Genomic DNA, 24,473 nt, shown 5'->3' on the forward strand with positions numbered 1-24,473 from the left:
GTGTGGATGAAAATTCCTTGTTGATGTCAGAAGTGAATGGGAAGACTGGTTCAAGATGATAGAAAGGAAACAGTAACTCAAATAATCACTCATTACAACCAAGGTAAGCAGAATACCATCTCTGAACATACAACACATTGAACCTTGAAGAAGGGCTACAGCAGCAGAAGACCACACTGGTTGCCATTCCTGTGATGTAAGAACAGGAAACTGAGGCTACAATTCGCAAAAGGCTCACCAAAATTGGACAATAGAAGATTGAAAAAACGTTGCCAGGTCTGAGGAGTCTCAATTTCAGCTGTGACATTCATATGTGGTAGGTAATAATTTGGCGTAAACAACATGAAAGCATCACACATCCTGCCTTGTATCAGTGGTTAAGGCAGGAGGCAATGGTGTGGGGGATATTTTATTGGCACACTTTTGCCCCCTTAGTACCAATTGAGCATTGTTTAAATGCCATGGCCTACCTGAGTATTGTTGCTGACCATGTCCATCCCTTTATGACTACAGTGTACCCATCTTCTGATGGCTACTTCCAGCAGGATAATGCACCATGTCACAAAAATCAAATCATCTCACCACTGGTTTCTTGAACATGAAAATTAGTTCACTATACTCCAGTGGCCTCCACAGTCAAGAGATCTCAATCTAATAGGGAACCTTTGGGATGTGATGGAACGGGATATTCACTCCATGGATGTGCAGCCGACAAATCTGCAGAAACTGTGTGATGCTCTCATGTCAACACGGACCAAAATCTCTGAGGAATGTTTCCAACTCCTTGCTGAATCTATGCCACGAAGAAATAAGGTAGTTCTGTAGGAAAAAGGGGATCCAACCCAGTAAAAGCAAGGTATACCTAATAAAGTCGCGGGTGATTGTATATAAATAAATAAAAAAGTAGAAATGTAGCCGAACACACAGCAAGCCTGGCCCTTTCACCCAGAAGCTGACAGTGAGTTAAAGACCAGTAAGCTTCCATTCTCAGCAGCCAGTAGAGGGAGCACAAGGCATCATCTCAATGACAGGTACAATGTGTTCTGGGAAACTGCCTTTTTTTTACGAGTATAATTGGCAGTCATTAAAATGATTGGTAGTGTCAGTGTGTGACTCTCTGGGAATGACTGTGTGTGTGCACGCTTCTCTCTTTTGTTCCTCCTCTTTGTGTGCATTTCTATTCTAAAACCTTCCTGTAGGTGTCTATGCATTTCTGCTGCCTCCATAAAGTGAGTGAGTTCTCCGACTCCCAACCCCCCCGGTTTCCTGTCCCATCACACATACTACCCACTCAACGCTCTCTCCCACTACTTCTAAAGCTGCACACTCTGGGCAGCTTACCTCTTATACTCGAATCAAGAAATGTCAGAGAGCTCACTAATAAACCTCTATATTCTAAACAGATTCATGAAATAAAGTATGAATGCTTTATTCTATCTTTTTTTTTAGAGATTGTAAGCTCTAACGAGCAGGGCCCTCTGATTTCCCCTGTATAGATTTGTATTGTAATTGTACTGTCTGCCCTCATGTTGTAAAGTGCAGCGCAAACTGTTGGTGCTATATAAATCCTGTATTATAATAGTAATAAAAAACATCTCACCAGATGATTTAGAATATACTGTGTCAATATATTGATTTCAGGCTGCAGAAAACAACAATTTTTAAATATATCTGATCACTGCCAATGGCTGTGACTGGTTCTTAGTTGATATTCTTTGGTTTTCGACATTTCCAGGCACTTAAATGCCACAGTACGTCTAGAAGCAACACGAGTCAGATTCAGCTGCTGTTCCATACCGAAATCAAGATTTGTAAGAGAAAAGGCCAGGCATTCAAATGGATTTCACAACGACATTCAAGGAGCTTTTGCCACCTTTACACAGTAACACTTCACTAAATGGCAACAATACAGGTGAGGAACCTCACCATCAGTGGTCCCGAGACTAGTCACAGATATATGACTAAACACACACTGCTAGTATTAACCACTTGAGACCCGCGCTATAGCCGAATGACGGCTACAGCGCGGACCTCCTTTGCCGGGACGACGTCTATTGACGTCGTCCCGTGCACGAGCGGCCTGGCGCGCTCTGTGATCGGCGAGTATATGAGACTCGCCTGATCACTGATCCGAGCAAGGGGTCGTTCCCGACCCCTTATCACGTGATCAGCTGTCAGCCAATGGCTATTATTCCTATGCCAGTGCCCACCTGCCCCCTGCCAGTGCCACCTCATTAAAAAATAAGTGCCCCCGTCAGTGCCACCCAGCAGTGCCCACAGTGCCACCCAGCAGTGCCCAAAATCTGCCTCAACAAAAGGTGCTGCACCCCAGTGCCACATATCCGTGCCCATCAGTGTCATCTACCAGTGCCCATCAGTGCCACCTATCAGTGTCCATCAGTCCCATCTATCAGTGGTACCTATCAGTGCCCCTTAGTGCCACCCATCCATGCCATCTTATCTGTGCCCATCAGTGCAGCCTATCAGTGCCGCCTATCAGTGTAGCATGTCTTAAATGCGCTGATCAGGTCTGCAATAAAAACCTTAACCCTTCCTGCAAAGACTTGACAACAAACATATGGCTACTGAAGCACTTAAATGGCAATGTGCAGGCTCCTAGAGACTATTAAAGTGATTCTAAGGGTGTGATATATATATATATATATATATATATATATATATATATATATATATATATATATATATATATATATATATATATATATATATATATATATATATATATACACACACACCCCCATTATTTGGTACACCTTGGACCCCCTTTTGCCTTCAGAACTGCCTTAATTCTTCTTGGCATAGATTCAACAAGATGTGGGAAACATTCATCAGGGATTTTGGTCCATAATGACATCATAGCATCACACAGTTGCTGGAGATTTGTTGGCTGCACATCAATAATGTGAATCTCCACACCCCAAAGTTGCTCTACTGGAATGAGATCTGGTGAGTGTGGAGGACATTAGAGTACTCATTGTCATGTTCAAGAAACCAGTGGTAAGATGATTTGAGTTTTGTGACATGGTGCATTATCCTGCCGGAAGGACCCCGTACGGTAACGTCTTCCTCTTTAAGAGCCGCCAGAGGGCACACGTGCGCATTCGCTGCGGGGCAGGGGACCCAGATGCACGTGGCCGGTGGGCGCGATCGCCATCGGCCACAAGCAATTGTGTGCACAAGTGTTATCACAGGGATTTCTGCGTGTAAACACACAAATCCCTGTTCTGTCAGGGAAGAGGAGACATATCGTTTATTCCTACTAAGAACAACGATATATGTCTCCTCCCCCAGTCAGGCCTATCCCCATACAGTTAGAACACATCTAGGGAACACACATTTAACTCTTTGATCACCCCCTAGTGTTTACCTCTTCCCTACCAGTGACATTTACATAATAAGTGCATATTTATAGCACTGATCGCTGTATAAAAATGTCAATGGTCCCAAAAAAAAAAAAAAAAAAAAAAAAAAAGTAGCACTAACCCCCGAAGGAGCTGCTGGTTATTTTTGGGCTTACCGGTCCCCTCCGTTCTCCTTGTTGCACATCTAAGGGATGTCCCGTGGTAGATGGCCCAGTAACTTGAGACCGACAATAGATCCACTTGAATGGATTTTATTTACAAAACTCAGACAATTGAACAGTCTTTCAACTTGGGATCAGCGGGTTGGAAGGGAAATTCAGGTACTCTTCGTGTCAAAGTCAAAAACACATTGAAGAACTTGCTTACTTTGACTGCATCCAGAGAATAGCCATTCGCAGATGGATGGTCACTCAAGTTGGACAGTCCCTCTCTCACAAGGCCTAGCAGCCAACTTGGTGCTTACTTAGGAACAAAGTCTTTGCCACAGACGTTGTTGTAGAACCCGTAGGAAAACTAAGCTGTAGAACACTTGTAGGATACCTGAATCTTTCAGCCTGCTTGGGGATAACCGATTCTCTCGGTTACTTCAGCCCTTCCAGGCTTTTGTTAAGAAAACCAATCCATACGTGGTGTTCTTCTGAAGAGTCCTCCCCTGGAATGCTCGAAGTACCCTGGGTCTCTCCCGAACCCGAAGACGGCACCCAACCACCTCAGAATCCCCCTTTAGTTTCCTTGCCTTGGGCTAGCCAGCCCCAAGACATTAAAGTCAGGTGGATCCGCACCCCAGGTCATAGCCTTCCTGGGGGCTGGTCAGGAGGACAGGACCATGTAGTCAGCGCATCATACTGGACCGGAAACCCCGAACCACGTGACCTCTGCACCTTAAGTACCTTCTCCCAGAAAGCACAGCGAGAACGCCCCTCCCACTGGGCAGGCTCCGAGAGAGAGTAACTTAAGCACCTGACAAGACCATAGTTCCATGCCTGCCAGAAGAGACAGCGCCCAATGTGGCCAGGCCGAACATCTCGCAGTCCAGCCAGACTGATGCTGAGGCCCAATTTAGATAATTACACCCAAACCAAACTGCAGTTTAGGCAACTTTAATTTTAGAAAAACCCACATAGCGCGTGCTCTTCAGAAAAAAAAAAAAAAAAAAAAAAAAAAAAAAGACAGTTTGGGTTCAGTATTCCATGGTCGTGCAATTGTCAGTTAAAGCGATGCAGTGCCAAATTGTAAAAAGTGCCCTGGTCAGGAAGGGGGTAAAATCTTCTAGGGCTGAAGTGGTTAAACAATGCTCAGGGGCCCAAAGTGTGCCAAGAAAATATCCCCCACACCATTACACCACCAGCCTGAACTGTTGATGCAAATCATGATGGATCCATGCTTTCATGCTTATGCCAAATTCTGATGCTACAATCTGAATGTCGCAGCTGAAATTGAGACTCTTCAGACCACATTTTTCCAATCTTCTGTTGTTCAATTGTGGTGTGCCTGCGCGAGTTGTAACCTCAGTTTCCTGTTCTTAGCTGACAGGAGTGGCACCCAGTGTGGTCTTTTGCTGCTGTAGCCCATCTGCTTCAATGTTCAATGTGTTGTGCATTCAGAGATGGTATTCTGCATACCTTCCTTGTAACAAGTGATTATTTGAGTTACTATTGCCTTTCTATCATCTTGATCTAGTCTGCCCATTCTCCTCTGACCTCAAAGCATTTTTGTCCACTCAACAGCCGCTCACTGGATATTTTCTCTTTTTTGTACCATTCTCTGTAAACCCTAGAGATGGTGGTGTGTGAAAATCCCTGTAGTCTAGCAGTTTTTGAAATTCTCAGACCAGCCCATCTGGCACCATCCACCATGCCACATTCAAAGTCACTTAAATCCCCTTTCTTCCCCATTCTGATACTCAGTTCGAAATTCAGCAGGTCATCTTCACCACGTCTAGATGCCTAAATGCACAAGTTGCTGCCATGTGCAATTTGTGTTACCAAGCAATAGAACAGGTGTACCTAATAAAATGGCTGGTGAGTATATATAATTTTTTAAAAAACAAACATGTTATACTTACCTGCTCGGTGTAGTGGTTTTGCACAGAGCAGTCCTAATCCTCCTCTTTTGTTGTCCCCTGCCAGCACTCTGGGCTCCACACACCTACCGAGTGACCACTTACTACGGGGAAGGGGACTGGTGCATGCTCACTTTCGAGCCATGCGCTGTGTATCTCAGCTCCGCCCCTGCTCCCTCCTCACTGACTGATTTAGGGCAGTGGGAGCCAATGAGGAGGGAGAAAGCCAGGAGAGCAGCTGCTCTCGAGTATGTCCCTGGATTGAGATCAAGAACTCTGGCTTCAGAAACCTGCAGCATGTAGCAGGTTAAATAGCAGCTCCCGATTTATTGTATATACTTGTTCTAGGTCAGTGAGGTATCAGCATGGATGCCAGGTAGTTAGCTTTTTCAAAAAGGAGGAGGACAGCAATGGCAGTGTAAGGATTTTTCTTTTGTACAGGTTTCCTGCACTTTTTAAAGCCAACTAAATGCCCTCCTAATGGAGCTTGCTGTAGCCTGACTCACAAGATACAGATTCCCTGACAGTGAAGTACTGGTTGATCATCACTACAATTACACCTTTTACATAAACTAGCCCATGCAGCCCCTAGTTTAAAATGCACTGCACGGTTTGTAAAAGTGTTGTTTAAAGTGTTTGTTAAGGCATTAGTAAAAGTCTATGCCAGTCCCTCTATTAGAGGCTGGCATAGCACACTGTGTATGTTGTAAAAACGAGCGCTATAAATACCCAATATCAGCTGTCTTCAGGCCGGTCTCATCACTCGTGGCCGCTTTCCAGCTCTGATAGATGTTTTCTATGGGAAGGGCCGTGATCTCCCTCTGACGTCAGAGGGAGATCACGTGGCTGCTAATCTTCTCCACCCATCGGAGTTGGAAAGCGGCCACGAGTCACGTGACTGGCATGAAGACACCTGATATTCAGTATTTACAGTGCTCGTTTTTAAATAAAACATACACAGTGAGGCTGGCAATGACAGCATTTTATATTTTAATATTAAAATAACGGCTGCGGGGTGGGGGGTGCGGTGCCAGGACGGAGACAGACAGAGAGGACGCTGACAGGGAGGAAGGAGGGGGGGGAGAGAGGAGAACAGAGCAGGCAGTCTATCACAGAGGGAGTCACTTTGACTACAGTTATCAGGGCGGAGCTGCCCTGGTTATTCTTTTGCTTTCCCCATGACTCAGAATCCAGAAACGTCAGTGCAGCACTGGATGAAAGATGTAAGGGTCTGTCAGGAGTCCAGAAACTTATTGGCCTTTTATATACACACAATAATTACAAGGAAACAGATCACAGGCGAGGATGGTTTCCTTTAATAACCATTCAAACCCCTTTGTGTCAACTTGTGTGCATGTTATCAGGCCAAAATCACCAGGGTATATAAACTTTTGATCAGGGTCATTTGGGTAGTTTCTGTTGCTATTATCATTTAAAAAGAGTAAACACAGTTGATTTATAATAAATGGCTTTAGTCAAACACCAACCACGAGTGAAAGAAATGTTTTTGTGTTATTCATATTCTCTGAAAAATGGCCAACAAAATCATACATTCTACCAGGGTATGTAAACTTATGAGCACAACAGTATCTATGCTCATATGCATATACTAGAGCAAAATACTGACCAGGAACGCAGATTTTCCTTTTTCTTAAGAATACATATAACTTGTTTATGTGCCTGTGTGTATAGGCACATTGTAAACAATGGACTTCATTTTAGTTCAGTCAAAAAAAATAAAAAAATAAAAATAAAACCTGCTGTACTGAGCCTTTTCAACCTGCAGTGTGCAAGAGACCTAATGCTGTCTGTGTCCCTCTGGGCAGATTCAAGACATCTTGGGCACTTGTTCTGGTGCTTTCCATTCACTTCCTTTTATTTCTCACTGTGTACTCACATAAAAGCTGCTAAGGCTACAAGGACAATGTGTATGGTTGTGCAACAGCTAAATAAACAGTTCAAGAGACTCTTGCCAGGGGGATGTGGGTAGGGAGCCAAGTAGCTGCTACATCTTAAAAGGAGTTGTAAAGGCAGAAGGCTTTTTTATCTTAATGCATTCTATGCATTATAATAAAAAAAACCTGTGTGTAGCAGCCCCCCAATTATCTTCTCTCCCCAGCAATGTCCATGATCCCCTCAGACACTCCTCCTCATTGGCTGGGACAGAGCAGCAGCACTACTGGCTCCTGCACCTGTCAATCAAATCGGTCAGGCAATCAGGGGAGAGAGGGGAATGGGACCAGGTCGAGGCTCCATTGCTGAATGGATACACAGTACTATTACTCGGCTCAGGTGCCCCCTGTAGCAAGCTGCTGGCTGAGGGACACTCAAAAGGAGAGAGAGGCCAGGAGCAGCAAAGAGGGACCCGAGAAGAGGAGGATTTGGGCTGCTCTGTGCAAAACCAACCGCGCAAAAAATGTAAGTATAACATGTTTGTTATTTTTTTTTTAACAAGCCTTTACAAATCACTTTAAAGCGGTGTTCCGCTTAAAAAAAAAAAAAAAAAATACTACAAATACTGCAGCTGCTGACTTTTAATAATCAGACACTTAACTATCCCAGGTTCCAGCAATGTGGGGGAATCGAAGCCCCACTCGTCTCTCCCCGTCGCCGACATTTTACCAGCCGGGCACCTACGCCCTGTGACTGGGCACGCAATCATCTGGGACCTGTCACATGTCCCAGATGATTGACAAGAGGGAGGGGAGAGCTCCCCCTTCCTGTGCTGAGGGAAGCGACGTCAGGAGCCCAGGCACCAAAGGAGACAGACTACGAGGGACCCCCTAGCATCAGGCATTTAGAGGTGAGTAAAAAAAACTCCACTTTAAAGTTCTATACGACGAGTAATTAATAGGTACGTTTAAAAAAATAAATACAAATAAAAGAAGCTACTTTATATATTGTCAAGGTTGTTTCCTAAACTTCTAGACAATAGAAAGTGTTTTAGACAACTTGGCATTTGCTTGAAAATCTCCATATGGAGCCCGATCCTCTCTCTCTGGCATTGAGGTCAAAGTACCAAGAACACACTTCTGTCATCACTGAAAAAGTATAGCAATGAAATCATAATATTTGTTCAGTGGTGGGCAAGTTTCTCCTTGACAAACATATAAAAAAGGGAAATTAATTCTAACGGGGAAATTAATTCTAACTTCCAAAACATAAAATGCTGCTCCACTCAACATCTTTCGACTGAAAAATTGAAGGAGGAAAATCATCAGCTGAACAGCAGCTGCATCCAAGCAGATACAAAGAAACACAGGGGGGTGCCAGACTAAGGCCCCTTTCACATTGGAGGCGGTTTCAGGTTCTTTTTAGCACTAAAAGCCTCATCTGAAGTCCCAGTGTGAAAGCCCGAGTGCTTTCACACTGGGGCGCTGCGCTGGCAGGACATCGAGTCCTGCAAGCAGCATCTTTGCGGAGCACCTGCCCATTGAAATCAATGGGCAGCGAAGCACCTGCAAAGCGCCTCTGCAGTGGCGCTTTGAACCCTTTATTCGGCCACTAGTGAGGGTTAAAACCTCCCCGTTAGCGGCCGAAAAGCGCCTCCGTAACGACGGCAAAGCGCTGCTAAAACTAGCGCCACTTTACCACTAACGCGGTCATGCTGTCAGTGTGAAAGGGCTCTAAGGGGCACAGCAGAAGATCAAAGGGGATCCTGCCACCGCAGCCCCATATACAGATTGATGGTTTGCTTAATTTTTATGTATGTTGCCAATTGGCCATGCAATAAATCCATTATTTTTTTATTGCCGCCGTAGAGTGCCATAGAGTGAAGCAAACCCTGTAGGAGATTAAAAAACAAAACAAAAAAAAAAAAAAACAGTCTATGGGGACCTGCCACTAGTGTGGTGTAAAGTTTCTGTTTATTCTATTCATACATGGGATTTATGGACATGATATACCTTATATTGCCAAAAGTATTGTGACGCCTGCCTTTACACACACATGAAATTTAAATGGCATTCCAGTCTTAGTCCAATATTGAGTTGGCCCACCCTTTGCAGCTATAACAGCATCAACTCTTCTGGGAAGGCTGTCCACAAGGTTTAGGTTTTTTTTTTTTTTGTCTATGGGAATGTTTGACCATTCTTCCAGAAGTGCATTTGTGAGGTCAGGCACTGATGTTGGAAGAGAAGGCCTGGCTTGCAGTCTCCGCTCTAATTCATCCCAAATGTGTTCTATCAGGTTGAGGTCAGGACTCTGTGCAGGCCAGTCAAGTTCCTCCACTCCAAACTCGCTCATCCATATCTTTATGGACCTTGCTTTGTGCACTGGTCCAAATCATTTGGTGGAGGGGGGGGTTATGGTTGTGGGGTTGAGCTTGGCCCCTTAGTTCCAGTGAAGGGAACTCTTAATGTATCAGCATACCAAGACATTTTTGGACAATTTCATGCTCCTAACTTTGTGCAAACAGTTTGGGGGTGGGCCCTTCCTGTTCCAACATGAGTGCGCACCAGTGCACAAAGCAAGGTTCGTGGATGAGCAAGTTTGGGGTGGAGGAACTTGACCGGCCTGCACAGGAGTCCTGACTTCAACCCAATAGAACACCTTTGCAATGGATTAAATCGGTTTTATAGTGTATATGGATTTACAAGACCAATTAATCCCTATCTGCCACACCAGCACCATTCATCCATTTCTTTACTATCCAAGCAGATGCAACCACTGTTCAGGTGTTCTGACTCCTGCCTTCTGCCTGAGCACAATTGCCTGTAGATTTGTCGATCCATGCTCTACAACATATGGAGAAATCTGTAAGGCCTGCCGGCTGGACAAAAAGTACTCAGTATATGGCTAACTTATGCAAAGTGAAAAACATAAAAAAAAAAAAAAAAAAAAAGATAATGTATAATATAAATGAATATTACAGAGCATATATATCCAGAAGGAATCCATATTAGGGGTACTCACATCACTTGGACTCTCAGTTGGGAAGTCATCTACAGGAGGGATAGCTCCTTGAGCAATCAATTGCCCATAAGATGGAGGAGCTTGCTGCTGGATCAATTCTGCATCGATCCGAGACAGAGGAGCAAAGATGCTGTAGAAAAATGAAAAAAAAGTTAGATCTGATGCTGGTTCCTGGATTTACAATGCTTTTTCTTAAAGCGAACCCATCATTAAAATTCAAACTCCCCATAAACAGGATACATATTAACATTACCAAACCGTTATTGTTCTTGTGATGTGAAAAAATAAAATAAAAACCTTCTTTGCTATGAATGAAGAAATAATATCTCTGTACCTAAGCTGTGTAACTTAGGCACCTTTCACACTGGGACGGAAAGGGGCGTTGGCGGTAAAGCGCCACCATTTTTAGAGGTGCTTTACTGTTGGATTTGCGGCGGTGGCTTTTAACCCCTTCTTGGACGATAGCAGGGGTAAAACTGCCCCGCTAGCGGCCGAGAAAGGGTTAAAAGCCACCGCAAAGCGCTTCAGCAGAGGCGCTGTGCTGGCAGTATAGCCGCGCTGCCCCATCAATTTCAAGCGGTGTTATACGATGCTCCTTTACCGCTCCAAAGATGCAGCTAGCAGGATTTTTTTTTACTGTCCTGCTAGCGCACCGCTCCAGTGTGAAAGCCCTCGGGCAATAGTGCCTGCAAAACAACCCAGTGTGAAAGGGGTCTTAGGGCTGGTTCAAACCACAAAAATGCATATCAGATCCGTTCCGGATGCATTTGTGCATGCACATATTTTTGGGCAATTCCAGATTCTTTTTTTTTTCCCACTGTTCTGGGGGCCGGAGTGATTTTGATGCGTTTTACTGCGTTCCAGTACAGTCCAGTGCAAGAAAAATGCAGCATGGAACTGGAAAGCCCTGGAACTGACTGCACTGGTGTGAACTATGCCATTGGAAACCATACTTTCCATGCAGTTTTGATACAGAAAAACAAAACAAAACAAAAAACACACTGGACTGCATGTGGTGTGAACTGGCCCTTAAGCAGAACTTCACCCTCTCAATCAACATTGACAATTTTTTTATCCTTAGGCCTCATACACACTGGACATTATAAAAACACAAGTAGCGATAGCTTTAGAATGTCGTGATAAAAACGCTAGTTTTGCAGCTTTTTTGCATTGGCGCTTTCTAGTGTCGTGCCGCGTTTAAGCTCCTTAGCAAAAATACTCCCACAAAAGCTTCAAGAGGAAGTAAACCCTGATGGGTTTTACTTCCTCTTTATTTTCCTGCAAAGGTAAAGCATAATGGACTACTATGCATCGCATAGTAGCCCATTATGTGTCCCTCACCTGAAATCAATGCCCGCAATGTCACCGCTGTCCCCACTAGCTGCCAGCATCCATCTTCATCCCTCTTCCTTCCGGGGGCCGCCAACTCTGGCTCAGCGAGTGGCCGGGGTAGCGTGACGTCAGTCACGACATAACCCCCTTTAGAAACGGCATGATCTTACCCTTTCTAAAGTACGCATGTGCCGTAGACATCGGCGCACGGCTTTATCGTACACGGTTTAGGAGATATTTCCAGCACCTACAGGTAAGCCTTAATATAGGCTTACCTGTAGGTAAAAGTGGTTGTACAGGGTGTACAACCACTTTAAAGCTCCACACACACACACACACACACACACATGCCATATAGCCATGTTTTCAGCATTTTTTTAAAGGACAAAAAGATTGGATGGCAGCACTCCCACACGATGAGGACTTGTCATCCCCCTGCCTGTCTGTGCTTGGTTGTTTTATGGATTCTTGTTTACTTCAATAAAGCCGAATTGCATCGTGTGGGAGTGCTGCCATCCAATCTTTTTGTCCTTAGTGGGTTTGAAGAGGATTTTTTCAGCTGAAAAACATGGCTATGTGGCATTTGAGCATGTGTTGAGCTTTAAAGTGGTTGTGCAATTTTTTTGTTTGCATTGTATCTGTTAGCAGTGACAGGATTATGGCCGTAGCTACTCACTTGTGAGCAGCAGAACTTCTTTCCTTCAAACCCACTAATTTTGGTGGGGTTTTTCAGCCTGAAAACCCCCCTGACAAAAATTGCTGATAAAAGCCTGTGTGTGCATGGACACATAGGATAACAGGCTGCGGAGTTTACCAACTGCAAAAAAATAAAAATAAAAAAAATGCCCAGTGTGCATGAGGCCTTATGCTGCTAGTATTAGTAAATAGATAGGGAAGTATATAATATTTACTTGTTTTAAACTTTTTTTTTTTTTTACATTTCTTCAGTTACTTCCTGGGCAAATTATGTCATTACATCCCAGGAATCTTCAGTAGGAGAGGAGGGGGTTTTCTCAGCTAAGCACACCCTCTCCTGCTTGCATACCTGAACTAAGGGCAGATGGATTCCAGGAAGTAAATGCTACATAAATCATCTGCCCTTGCTCAAGATGGTCACGCCAGAAATGCTAGAGGGTGTTTTTTGGGGACATGGATGGATGGGGAAATTTTGCTTTGAATATTAAAAATGAAATAAAATAGCATTTTTTGGGACTGTGGTGCTCAGATGAAGTGTAGTTCCACTTTAAGGCATAGACAGCTTAGATGACGAGGTCTCTGCCTACTAGAAACATTGTGGGTGATTCATATCGTCAGACAGCAGAGAATTTGTGGCATTCAATGAGATATGCCCTGTGTGGCAGGCTTCCTGTTAGGAGGATTTAATTAGCACATATGGCCACTACCATCAACACATAACTGAAGTTTTTTTAAAACTTTACATACATTGATTATTTAAATCATGCTGAACCCTTCCACATGCACGTTTAAAACCTTATGAAAAAAATGCATTTCCTCTGTAAAGCCCAATTTTTCTTACCTATATTCCCGCGCTCGTGAAGTATACAGTCGGCAAGTACATCCAAGAGCTACAACCAGTAATGTAGCACATATCAAGCTTCCGATCACAGCTGCAGCAATCACTTTCCTTGGAAGTGTGTAACCACAGTTTTTCTCATCGCTTCCATCTCGACAGTCAGCTTGACCATCACACACCCAAGCTTCATAAACACAGCGTTCGATGTCACAATGGAAGCCTCCAGGCTGACATCCACGGCAGCCTCTTTCATCTGTTCCATCTTGGCAAGATGTCTGGTAGTTACACCTTTCAGCGAGGGGATAACAAGCTCGGCTAATGGCACAGGGATAGTGACCTTCTGCACAGCCAGAACAATTAGCTTCATCTCTGCCATTGGCACAGTCCCAAACACCATCACAACGCTGTGAATCTGAAAAACATCCTCCCCCTACTTCCATTCCATCCTCCCACAAAAGACCTGGACTGGAACCACAAGGCTGGTCCCAAGGGAGGCAGTAGCCATGTACACGGTAAGTGGCATTAAAACGAGGCAGAAAAGAGTTACGACCACCATAGCCAGGAAAGCGAGAACGAGAGGGAGGTAAACCCATCTGGTCGAAGAAACGTGAACCTGGCTCATGAACCAAAGAGCTGGGAAGCCGAAATCTGCTGTCATAAGTTACAGGATACCCAATATTGGGGATGCGAGGGGAGCTTGGGTGGTACTGATAAACAACCAAGACTCGTCCACCAGAAGACTCCACGGTGACAGATTTACCATTACTGTGTTGATCTAAGGCACGGAGAAGGTGTGGAAATTCTCCAACACTATTCTCATAAACTACTAGAGCATCTTGCTCAGACAGATCTAGGGCAGAGAACTGCAGGACAAGCCCTCGGCTATCTTCAGAATCAATTAACCAACGACAATAAAAAGGCATTGAAGAGGATGGAGTAAATGGATATCCAAGAGGAGAGAAGACACCATAGAAGTCCTTTAGAGTAAAGTTGCAGTTTGAAGAGCATGCTAACTCATCAGATTGATCCTCACAGTCAAAGGAACCATCGCAGAGAGTATATAGTGGAAGACATCCAGAGTTGCACTGAAAAAAACCTGGGTAGCAGGAGGATGATTCTGATAAACAAAAGAAAAAAGGAGAGAAAGATTTTAATTTGTTCCTTCTTTATAAAACCACAAGATTTGTATGTAGCATTGTACATAAAGATGATCAAATCCAATAAAATATGAAAAAAAAAAAAAAAAGTGCATCATGGACGATATCAATCATTTTCCAAATTAAATTGTGACAAAAAAAAATTACAACTTTAAAAAAACTCGCCATACCTCTTACTAAATACTTTGTCTACTTTCCAAAAATTGGGTCATTTAAGGGATACTTGTTCTATCCTGCCATTTTAGGACCTCAAGAAATAATAGGCAGTGAGAACATCAGGACCGATAAAAAATAAAATAAATGTATGTATGTATGTATGTATGTATGTATGTATGTATGTATGTATGTATGTATATATATATATATATATATATATATATATATAAATTGGACAATATATAAGAGTAAATAATATACACCGATTTTTTTATTTCTTTCACCAAAGAATTTGGGCTCAAATTGAGGCGAGATTCATTATTTTCAAAATTGTATAACAGGCACCAAGACATTTATTTTTTATTTTTTGGTCCCTTAATATATTAAGTAAAAAATAACAGGTGATTAAATACCAGCACAAAAGAAAGTTCTATCTGTCTCACCAAAATTAATTTGGTTATAGTGTTGCATGACTGCGTAATTGATATTCAAAGTCTGAAAGCGCTGAAAGTTGAAAAATGGCCTGGCCAGGAAGGGGGTGTAACAGTCTTGACACCGTGAGCTGACCAAAAGTAGGTTACATGATGCCTGGCATCATACACAACCCAGAGGACAAGTACTTTTGGATTTGTGATCTGGTGAGTCTGTGGGGGGGCGCGAGAAATCAGATCTTCTGCTCTTTTATTTTTAGTAACTGCACGGGACCAGTAAAAGTAAATGTTTGGTCAAGCTGGAGCTTTATTGAGGACAGGCACAGATTATCTTTGGCACCCTGTACTTGTACTGTAGGCTGTGACTCGGCTCGGTCCCTGCCAGAGCTAGGACTTGCAATTTTTTTGAATAAATATTGCATGTGATAAATGGAATATAAAAAATTCAAGAAATAAAAAATAAAAATAAAAAAAAGGACAGATTAAACCAATACCGCTATGGTGGGGTGCAACAATTTTAAATAGGACTATCTTCTAACCCAGTAATTGAATACAAAAAAAAAAAAACCCATACACTATCAACTGTAATTTTCATAGCTTTTTGCAAAAAATAAAATAAAAAAATCACAGCTCTCAGAGCAATAGGCTGCGCATAGCCAAGTTACACAAAAATCAAACTGTAGGTGTCTGTGAATGTGTGGAAAAGGTCTTCTAATTATGACATGGTTTGTGGGTTTCAGCCTGGTGCAACAAACAATACACTGAGGTGCCCATACACATCATTAGAATTGTGTGCATGACTCACTCAAGTCCTATTACTTTACAATAGTTGACAGACAGCAAAACCATGTTTCTTTACATTCCTGACACATCTGATCATTGAAAGGTGAGGCACGAAAACAAATGTCGCTTAAGTTGTTTATTAGCCATTTTAATATCTAGATTCAATGATGAATAGATAAATTCATTCATTCATGCATACTAAACCTGCAGTTGAGAGAAATATAGAAGCTGCCATTGCCGATTTTCCTCCGAAAATAGTAGCGGCTAGGCTGCTTTACTGAACCTTTTTTTTTTCCCTGAGTCACTAACCCAGAGTTTGTATGAAGATCAGAGAAGTGAGACGTTAATTGCAAACTTGCTCTGGGTCAGTGAAATGTACGACACAGCGGACACATGGACACAGTCATAGAGACTTACTGGGAAGAGGGTGGAACCAGCTTTAAGTTATTGCAAGTTACGTTGTTTTTAACCGATCCACTTAGAGAATTTGGTGAATATGAAGTGTATGTGATTTAGGAACTGTGTTGTTATGTGGAAAGTGATTGAGGCTGTTAACTGTACATTATATGCTCACTCCAGCCCAGCACTATTATTATTTGACTGACTTTAAGCCAGTGGTGAGGCCAGTTTGTGCAATGCTGCTCACACACCCTGGAAGCACGCTGATATTCTAATAACACATGTAGAAACTACCATTTACATTACCTTTGTGTACTTTTTTTTGTAGATCTGAGACTTAAAAAAAAAAAAAAAAAAACTTACCGTAAGCGGAAACTCCAATTACAAATACCAGATGTCCTGAAGGGGAAGCAAGAAAAAGGACAAGTCAGTCAAAAACCTAATTGGGTTATAATGCTCCTAAGCATACAATTTCAAATAGTATTTTACTAAACAGAAATCCTGATAATATGCGATTAACCCTGGGAATAGTGTAGTAGATTAAGAAAAAAAACAAAACAAACAAAAGACACTAGCTAATGCAATAAAATGACACATTGTACTCTGGTCTAGGCACGCTAATTTAGAAAGCATTTTGTGGGCAGTTAGCATGCAGCACATTTACTTGAGTATGGACCAAAAGTGGCAATTCTCTATATTCTATACTATTAGTTAGCTAAGGGCCGGTTCACACAGGGGGCGACACGAGGCGACACGACTTGCCGTGCCGCGACCTGCCGCGACCTCAGTGGCGACTTGCTGAAGGGGGCGGGCGCTTGCGGAACGGGGGCGTAACGTACGCCCCGTTCCGCAGAGAGCTAGCCCGGAAGTGGGTGCACTCCGGACGGTCCCCGCTGCCTCTGGGAGCTGTGTGTTTCCAAGCAGGCAGCGGGGCACTTGCTGATGGATTGAGAAGGAGGCTTGGTTAACAGTAGAGGAAGTGCTCAATGTAAGGGCGGAAATACACTCCACTGTGGACTCAGAAAACAATACTTAAGATGGCGCTGCCTAACCCCTGGAAACACGTTTTTTAAAGTTTCTTTAAACAGTAAGTAATATGCAATTTGGGCTGGATTACAGTGGTTATAGTTTGATAATTACTTATTATAATGGACTAAAATAAAATAAGCATCAGAGTAGGAGAGTTTACTTCCTCTTTAAATACCACCAAAAGAAAGCTCTATTTGTGTAAAGAAAATGATAAAAAAATTAGTTTGGGTACAGTGTAGCATGACTGCGCAATTGAAAAATGGCCTGGGCAGGAAGGGGGTGTAAGTGCCCAGTAGGCAAGTGGTTAAATTCACCGTGAATGCCCACTTCTGATGCACTGCATATATGTGAACCAACTCCATAGAAAGACGGTTTGGTTCCCATATCATGCGAATCGGATGTGGTTTAAAACGCATACATGTGAACGGAGCCTTAGCCCTTGTACAAACGGTCGGAGATTCCGATGGAATGTGTCCTATCGGACCGTTTTATCGGATATTCCGACTGTGTGTGGTCTCCATCGGACTGTTTCCATCGGAATATCCGACGGACCAACTTTTCCAACTTGCCGGTAAAATTTTCCGACACATTGCTCCGATCGGACATACTCCGATCATGTGTAGCCTACTCCGACGGACAAAGTGCCACGCATGCTCAGATCAAATTCCTAGACCAAAGCTATTGGCTACTAGCCTGAACGCAGTCCCGTCGTAACGAAATAATGTCATCACGTTATGTACAATCGGATTTTCCGACAACTTTGTCCGACCATGTGTATGCAACATCACTTCCGGACCTCTTAATTACTCCGACGGATTTGGTTGTCAGAATCTCCAACCGTGTGTACAAGGGCTTAGACAACCAAAAAAGTTTTCACTATCATGCAGCATTTAGCACACAGGGATAGATTTCAGAGATTCTGGATGAGAAACAAACCCATTTAAAAAGAGCGGAATGGTAAACCTGGAGCAGACATGGAGCTGCTGTCCAGAGAAATAAGATTTAAAATATTCAACCGGATTGTCTTCACATGTAATGTAACCACAATGGATTTAAAGCTGGAAGAAATTTTGACCCAACGTCGTAACACATTTATAGAAATAGCTCAGCCAGTCTAGGAGCTCAAAGACATCCACAGAAGTCGCTCAAAAACATTTAGCTCCCAGCTTTAATTGCATTTAGGACAAATAACTTTTGTGCTGCACTTGTCCTGCAGAAAACCTGCACTGTACAAGCAAGATTTAAATAAAATACAAAAGTCGTTTTCAAGTATTCACTTGTAAATGCCAACATTCTTTTCACTGCTTCTCATATGAAAGCCAGGACAGCTTGTTCTAAAGGGAAAGCAAATGGACACTCTGGCTTTGTTATAGATACTGTTCCTACCCAGAATGCTCAAGTATAAACACAAAGCATTGTGGGTATTTGTTTACAAAACACTGCAGGAGATGTAGAGTATAAACACAACCCAGCAGTCGGCGTGGTCAGGAACGTTCTTCAAAGCAAAAACAGTCAACTTAATTCTGCATCAGACATACAAATTCACTGAGAACAATGGGCTCAATTTGAATGGAAGACAACCCACCATCATGGTAAAGGATAACTGAAGGACAAACTTCAAAGTATTCAGAATACCAGTTTTTATTGCGGTCTGTGTCCCAGTTAGGGAGATTCACCGCCTTCATTTTCCTGGTGACTGCCATAAGTGAAAAGAAATTTTAAGTGGTCACTAGAGCAGGAGAAATCTTCAGTGAGGACACTAGTTCTGGCGATTACCAGAGATTCCCTCACTTAGGAGGGACTTCCTTTCACTTCCTGCATTGGCCAAGAGACAGGAAGTGAAGAGAAATCTCCCCAATGGGATACACATAGCAATAACCTGACAGGTGTTATAACTAGGGGTGCAATGGATCAAAAAGCTCACGGGTCGGATCGTTCTTCGGATCAGAGTCATGGATCAGGATTATTTTTCGGATCAGAAAATAATAACTGAATTTGCAAAAACCTGTGAAAATTCCACCACCATACAGTCCCCACTGTAATATCCACATCTCCCCCACTGTAATATTGGCTGAGTATGGCTGGCTACAGCTGAGCATGGCTGGATATTACTGAATTACCGTGTTGCCACAAAAAAAAAAAAATAATTGGGAAAAAAAATAAAAAATTTTACTCACCTGTAAATGCCTGTTGATAGGGGGTCCCTCGTAGTCTGCCTTCTTCAATGCCCGGGCTGGTGACATCACTTCCCCTCACGCCACACAGTCGCCCTGCACACTCACGCATCCGCAGTGGGTGCCCGGCTGTGAAGCCACAGCCGGGTGCCCACAGTAAGAATGCCGGCGCCGCGAGCGGAGCGGGAACGGGGGGGGGGGGGGTTTAAAGAGGTTGTAAACCTCCGCAGGGAAGTTGTACCTATAGGGAAGCCTATAATAAGGCTTCCCTATTAGGTACTGTAAATATCTCCTAAATGTGCACCGTTCAGGAGATATTTACTGTTTACTACACCGATGAGGTCATCGGCGCATGCACGCTGACAGAACAGCCACCAGTGCAATTTCTTCAGTCGAGTGTGCCGTGACTGGCGGCTCCCGTGCGCAATGCACGGGAGTGACACCACGCAGCTCCAGGAAGTCACAGAATTGGAGTCTACAGCCTCGGAAGGAAGACGGGAGAAGATGAATGCGGCCTGCAGCAGGGACGGCGCGGGCTTCCTTTGCAGGCAAGTGTCATAATGTGCTAGTATGCAATGCATACTAGCACATTATACCTCTACTTTGCAGAAAGGAAAAAAAAAAAAAAAAAAAAAAAAAAAAAAACACACACCAGGGTTTACTTCCTCTTTAACCCCTGGTTCACATTGCTGACATTTGACATGTCAAATCGGCGGCAATGGCACCATCCTAACTGGTGTCATGTCGCACAGATTTCAAAAAGTAGTTGCTAAACTACTTTTTGCGATTTTGGAGTGTGATTTCCATTGACATCTGTGCAGAAACCCGCACAGATGTCTGTGAAATCGCAGCCGATATAGGGACTGACATACTGGAGTGAAATCGTGCGAGTTGCTGAACTGGCATGGCTTCATTCCCGCAGCTCAAAGATAATAATACTTTTGTGAAGTAATCCTTTAATCCTCCCCACCCAAAAAAAATAAATAAATAATATCTTCTAACCACCTATCCCAGCTTCCATCGGATTCATGCTGCGTGCAACCATTATGGCACATTATACAATTTTCTTGTACCATTTTTCTTTAGATTTACCAAAACCATATACTGTGAGGTCAAACCTAAACACTTTCAATTGATATGCAATCAGGCAGGTCCTTGCACTACATAGTTGAAGGTAAATCTAAAGGCAATTCAATAAGAAAATAGTATAATGTATGGCCAACTTTAGCCAGGAGTGATTTCAGTGGTGACTGTGCTGTCCCCAGGGTCCACACAGCTTGGATAGGCAAGTAGAAAACTTTGGAGGGTAAGGGTTGGGGAGGTAAATTAAAGGATAAACATTAGGGGGCAGTTTAGGATTATATGAAGAACTCATTAAAGCTGGCTACTTAAAGCGGAGTAAAAAAATTTAAAAAGTCAGCAGCTGCAAATACTGTAGCTGCTGACTTTTAATATATGGACACTTACCTGTCTAGGGAATCCGCAATGTCGGCACCCAAAGCTGACCCATCCCTTGGCTCCTGGTGCAGGCACCGGCATCCTTACTAAAGGAAACAGGAAGTGAAGCTTTGCCCCTTCACAGCATGTTTCCTACTGCACGTGAGCGAGTCGCACTGCGCTTTCTGAATGGTCCCTGCTGTCTTCTGGGACCTGTGCGTGTCTCCCAGAAGGCAGCAGGAGGGGGGAGTTTCGGGGGAGTAGGAGGGCCGGACATTGCATAGTTCGTTGCACAATATTGCAGTGATCTTTCCCTGGAAGTGGGAGCAGATACCTGCATTTGACAGGTTCCCCTCCGAAAGGTGCCAAATGTGGCACCAATCTGCGGAAGTTCCATTTCTGGGTGGAACTTCGCTTTAAATACAGTAGCACTACCAAACAGTGACTGCAACTGCTCAGTCACTAATGCCATGTACACACAGCCAGACTTATCGACAGCAAAGATCCGATGGAACGAATCCGGACAATTAGACCGTGTGTGGGCTTCATCGGACCTTTGCTGTCGAAAAAAATCAGACGGACTTTAGATTTAGAACATGTTTCAAATCTTTCCGATGGACTTGAGACCGGTTGAAAAATTAGTTCGCCTGTGTGCTAGTCCGACGGACGAAAACTGTCGCTAGGGCAGCTATTGGGTACTGGTTATGAACTTCCTTATTCTAGTCGGGTCATACGTCATCACGGTCGAATCCGTTGGACTTTGGTGTGATTGTGTGTAGACAAGTCCGTCAGGAAGACATGATCAGATTTTCCAACAACAAAATGTTGGATGTGAGCTTGTTGGCAGAAAGTCCGACCGTGTGTGTGCTCCATCGATTATTTGTTGTTGGATTTACCACCAACAAAATGTTGGCTAGCATGTTCTCAAATTTTCTGCCAACAAATTTTGTTGTTGGACTTTCCGATTGTGTGTACACAAGTCCATCGCACAAAAGTCCACACATGCTCGGAATCAATGCTCACCAAACTCAACATTAGCAGAAGGAACCCAAAGGGTGGTGCATGACTATTGAACTTCCTTTTTATCGGCTCGCAGTACGTCTTTTACGTCACCACATTCTCACGTGTAATTGTTGGCCAACATTTGTGTGACCGTGTGTATTCGAGACAAGTTTGAACCAACAGCCTTCGAACAAAAATCCACGGTTTTGTTGTCGGAAAGTCTGATCGTGTGTATGGGGCGTAAGGCCGATCATCTGTCACCCAGCTCCTTCAATTTTAAAATAGACCTTTATTCTGCCAGGCATGCCAACATGGTCTACCACCTGAATTTCATCCAATTAAGCTGAAATTTGAACTGTGACTTATGCAGCCCATAGATTATGACATTTTCTTTCCCTCCACCACAGGTGGAAGGAAAGAAAAAAACGCTTGAGTCCCCCAATAACACAGTCAGAGTTGATGGGGGGGATCCTGCAGCGCAATTGTGTTCTTCCGGCAGGGAGGTGTGGGGAGCTTTCCAGGCCAGCAGAACACAATGATTACTATAGCCGCCAGCAGTAATGGCCTGTAACAAATCTGAAAGGCAGGTTGACTCCATTGCTCGACTTGGGTAAACCAGCCTGCCCATAGAGGGACTGAATCTCGGATGGTCCCTGCTGAACTGGCTGAGAATTGATCCATCTATGGCCAGCTTTACAGAAAATTGTTTTTTTTGTATAAGGATATTTACTCCTTACTCCACTCCACCTACAAACACACTAGAAGAGGTAAATGCGGGGACCATGGAGCGGCTGTTACAAAACCTGTGTTTTCATTAAAGCTAACCCTAACCCAAGCAGGCAATCAGCTGAACACACAGTTTAAAATGTATATATGTAAAGATGAGCTTGGGCGTGTTCGCACACTCCACGTGTAGAGCCCGCCAGGAAGTCGGAACAGAGTTGCGCTAATCACAGGCAGTGAGACATTGTCCTGATACGCAGCTGCAGAAATCGGGAAATGTCTCACTGCCTGTGATTAGCGTTGCGCCGACTTCCTGGTGGGCTCTGCATGTGGAGTGTGAGAACACGCCCGAGCTCATCCTTATATGTGAGCCGTTTTAACAATCAAAAGGAACTTCGGCCAGCAAAAGACAGATGAGAGCTTTTCATTGGAAAATGTGACCATGTGTATGCCCCATCGGAATTTAGCTGGCTGAATTCCCACCAGCAAGAATTTGATAGCATGTTCTCAATGGAAAAACTTTCTATCGGAATTTTCGAATGTGTGTATGCAATTCTGACGCGCAAAAACTCACGCATGCTCAGATTCAACTATGAGATGGAAGCCATTGGCTGCTAGGTATTGAACTTCCTTTTTGCTAGGCCCGTGTTGTACATCACTGTGTTCTTGGCAGCCGGAATTTGGTGTGACCGTGTGTAGGCAAGACAGCTTGAGTGGAATTCCGACGGGAAAACCATCAGAGCTTTTTCCGAAGAGAATTCCGATCGTGTGTACGCGGCATAATACTGTTCATCCAGTCGCCAATCTGGGTCTGTTTGACAACTCTAATCTTCAATTAAGGCTTCAATGATGCAGCATATCCTGATCCAGTACCCAGCCCAGCTTCCAACTGGATCAAAAAGGAGCAGCACACAGAAGAGATCATTCTGTGCACTGTCTTGCTGTTTATAATGTAAAGCCCCATACACAATATTAGATTGCCTTCAGATATACCAAAACCACATAATATGAGGTCAAACCTTAGGAGTTTCAATTTGTATGCAATCAGGCAGGCCCTTACACTACATTGAATTGGTAAATCTGAAGACAAAAATCTGCAGAAAATCTAAGTGTGTATGGGGGGCTTAGGGTCAAAATACACTTGAAATCTTGTCCATAGCTACAGTACTGCTAGAAAGGGCAGAGAGAAAGCTAGCCTTGCACACAATAATAGCTGATTGGTTGCTATGGGCCATGAAGGCTTCCTTGCTTGGGCACACCTGGCATAGGTCAGGCCCATGATGGCAATGGCAGATCACGTGACCTCACCTACCTAGAAGTGACCACACACAGAGGTAATAAGGTCCTCCATGGTATTCTCACTCGGTGACCCCTGAGACACCACAGGAAGCCTATGGAGAGCACAGTTCTGCCCCTGGGTGGGGGAGGGCTATGTACACAACTCTCTTACCGTATAGAAGTGTGAAGAGCAGAGACATGGTGCTGGCTCGGGCACAGTCACTTCTTCAGTATGTTATGCCTGTGTGTAGGAGAAGAGAAGTCCGGCCACGGGCTGTGGAACTTTGTGGAAGTGTAATATTGGAGGTCCGGAGCTCTACACTCCCTGTGTGTGTCTCTTCCTGTCTCTTATTTTTCTCTCCACTTCCTTCTCCCAAAACACACGGCTCTTCCGGCTCTCCGCTGCCCCCTACCGGCGCGACTGCTCGCTGCAGGTCCGCCTCCTGACTGCTGTGCAATGCTCAGCTCCTGTCTAGACTGGAAAACCTGTCCTGGAACAGATGTCATGAGAACTGATCCTGTAATAAAGAAGCTTTTTATGGCCTGGAAAATATCCACATTATACAGGTTGTAAAACTAGTACAGAGGTTTGCAAAGTTGGATGATTTCTTAGCAGTTTCTGTCTCCCAGATAAAGTCTCTAAACTGAAGTGCTATTCCTGTTCTGAAAATGCAAGGTG

At 43.8% G+C, this 24,473-nt stretch overlaps 1 protein-coding gene across 1 annotated transcript in view; it reads right to left on the reverse strand.

Moving 5' to 3' along the window:
- The window catches only part of LRP10 (LDL receptor related protein 10), a 28,915-nt gene extending 4,740 nt beyond the window's left edge, over positions 1–24,175 (reverse strand). Inside the window, exons 1-4 of the mRNA XM_077469020.1 lie at positions 23,967–24,175; positions 16,515–16,550; positions 13,229–14,342; positions 10,360–10,489 (exon numbers count right to left, since the gene is read on the reverse strand). Coding sequence (XP_077325146.1) covers positions 10,360–10,489; positions 13,229–14,342; positions 16,515–16,550; positions 23,967–23,994 — 1,308 coding nt within the window. The 5' untranslated portion in view covers positions 23,995–24,175. The remainder of the gene's footprint in view (positions 1–10,359; positions 10,490–13,228; positions 14,343–16,514; positions 16,551–23,966) is intronic.
- Between the last annotated feature and the right edge of the window lie 298 nt (positions 24,176–24,473).

The sequence above is a fragment of the Lithobates pipiens genome, unplaced genomic scaffold (genome assembly GCF_037356315.1).
Source record: "Lithobates pipiens isolate NorthernLeopardFrog02 unplaced genomic scaffold, aLitPip1_a1.2 Scaffold_11, whole genome shotgun sequence".
In the NCBI taxonomy this organism is placed as follows: domain Eukaryota; kingdom Metazoa; phylum Chordata; class Amphibia; order Anura; family Ranidae; genus Lithobates; species Lithobates pipiens.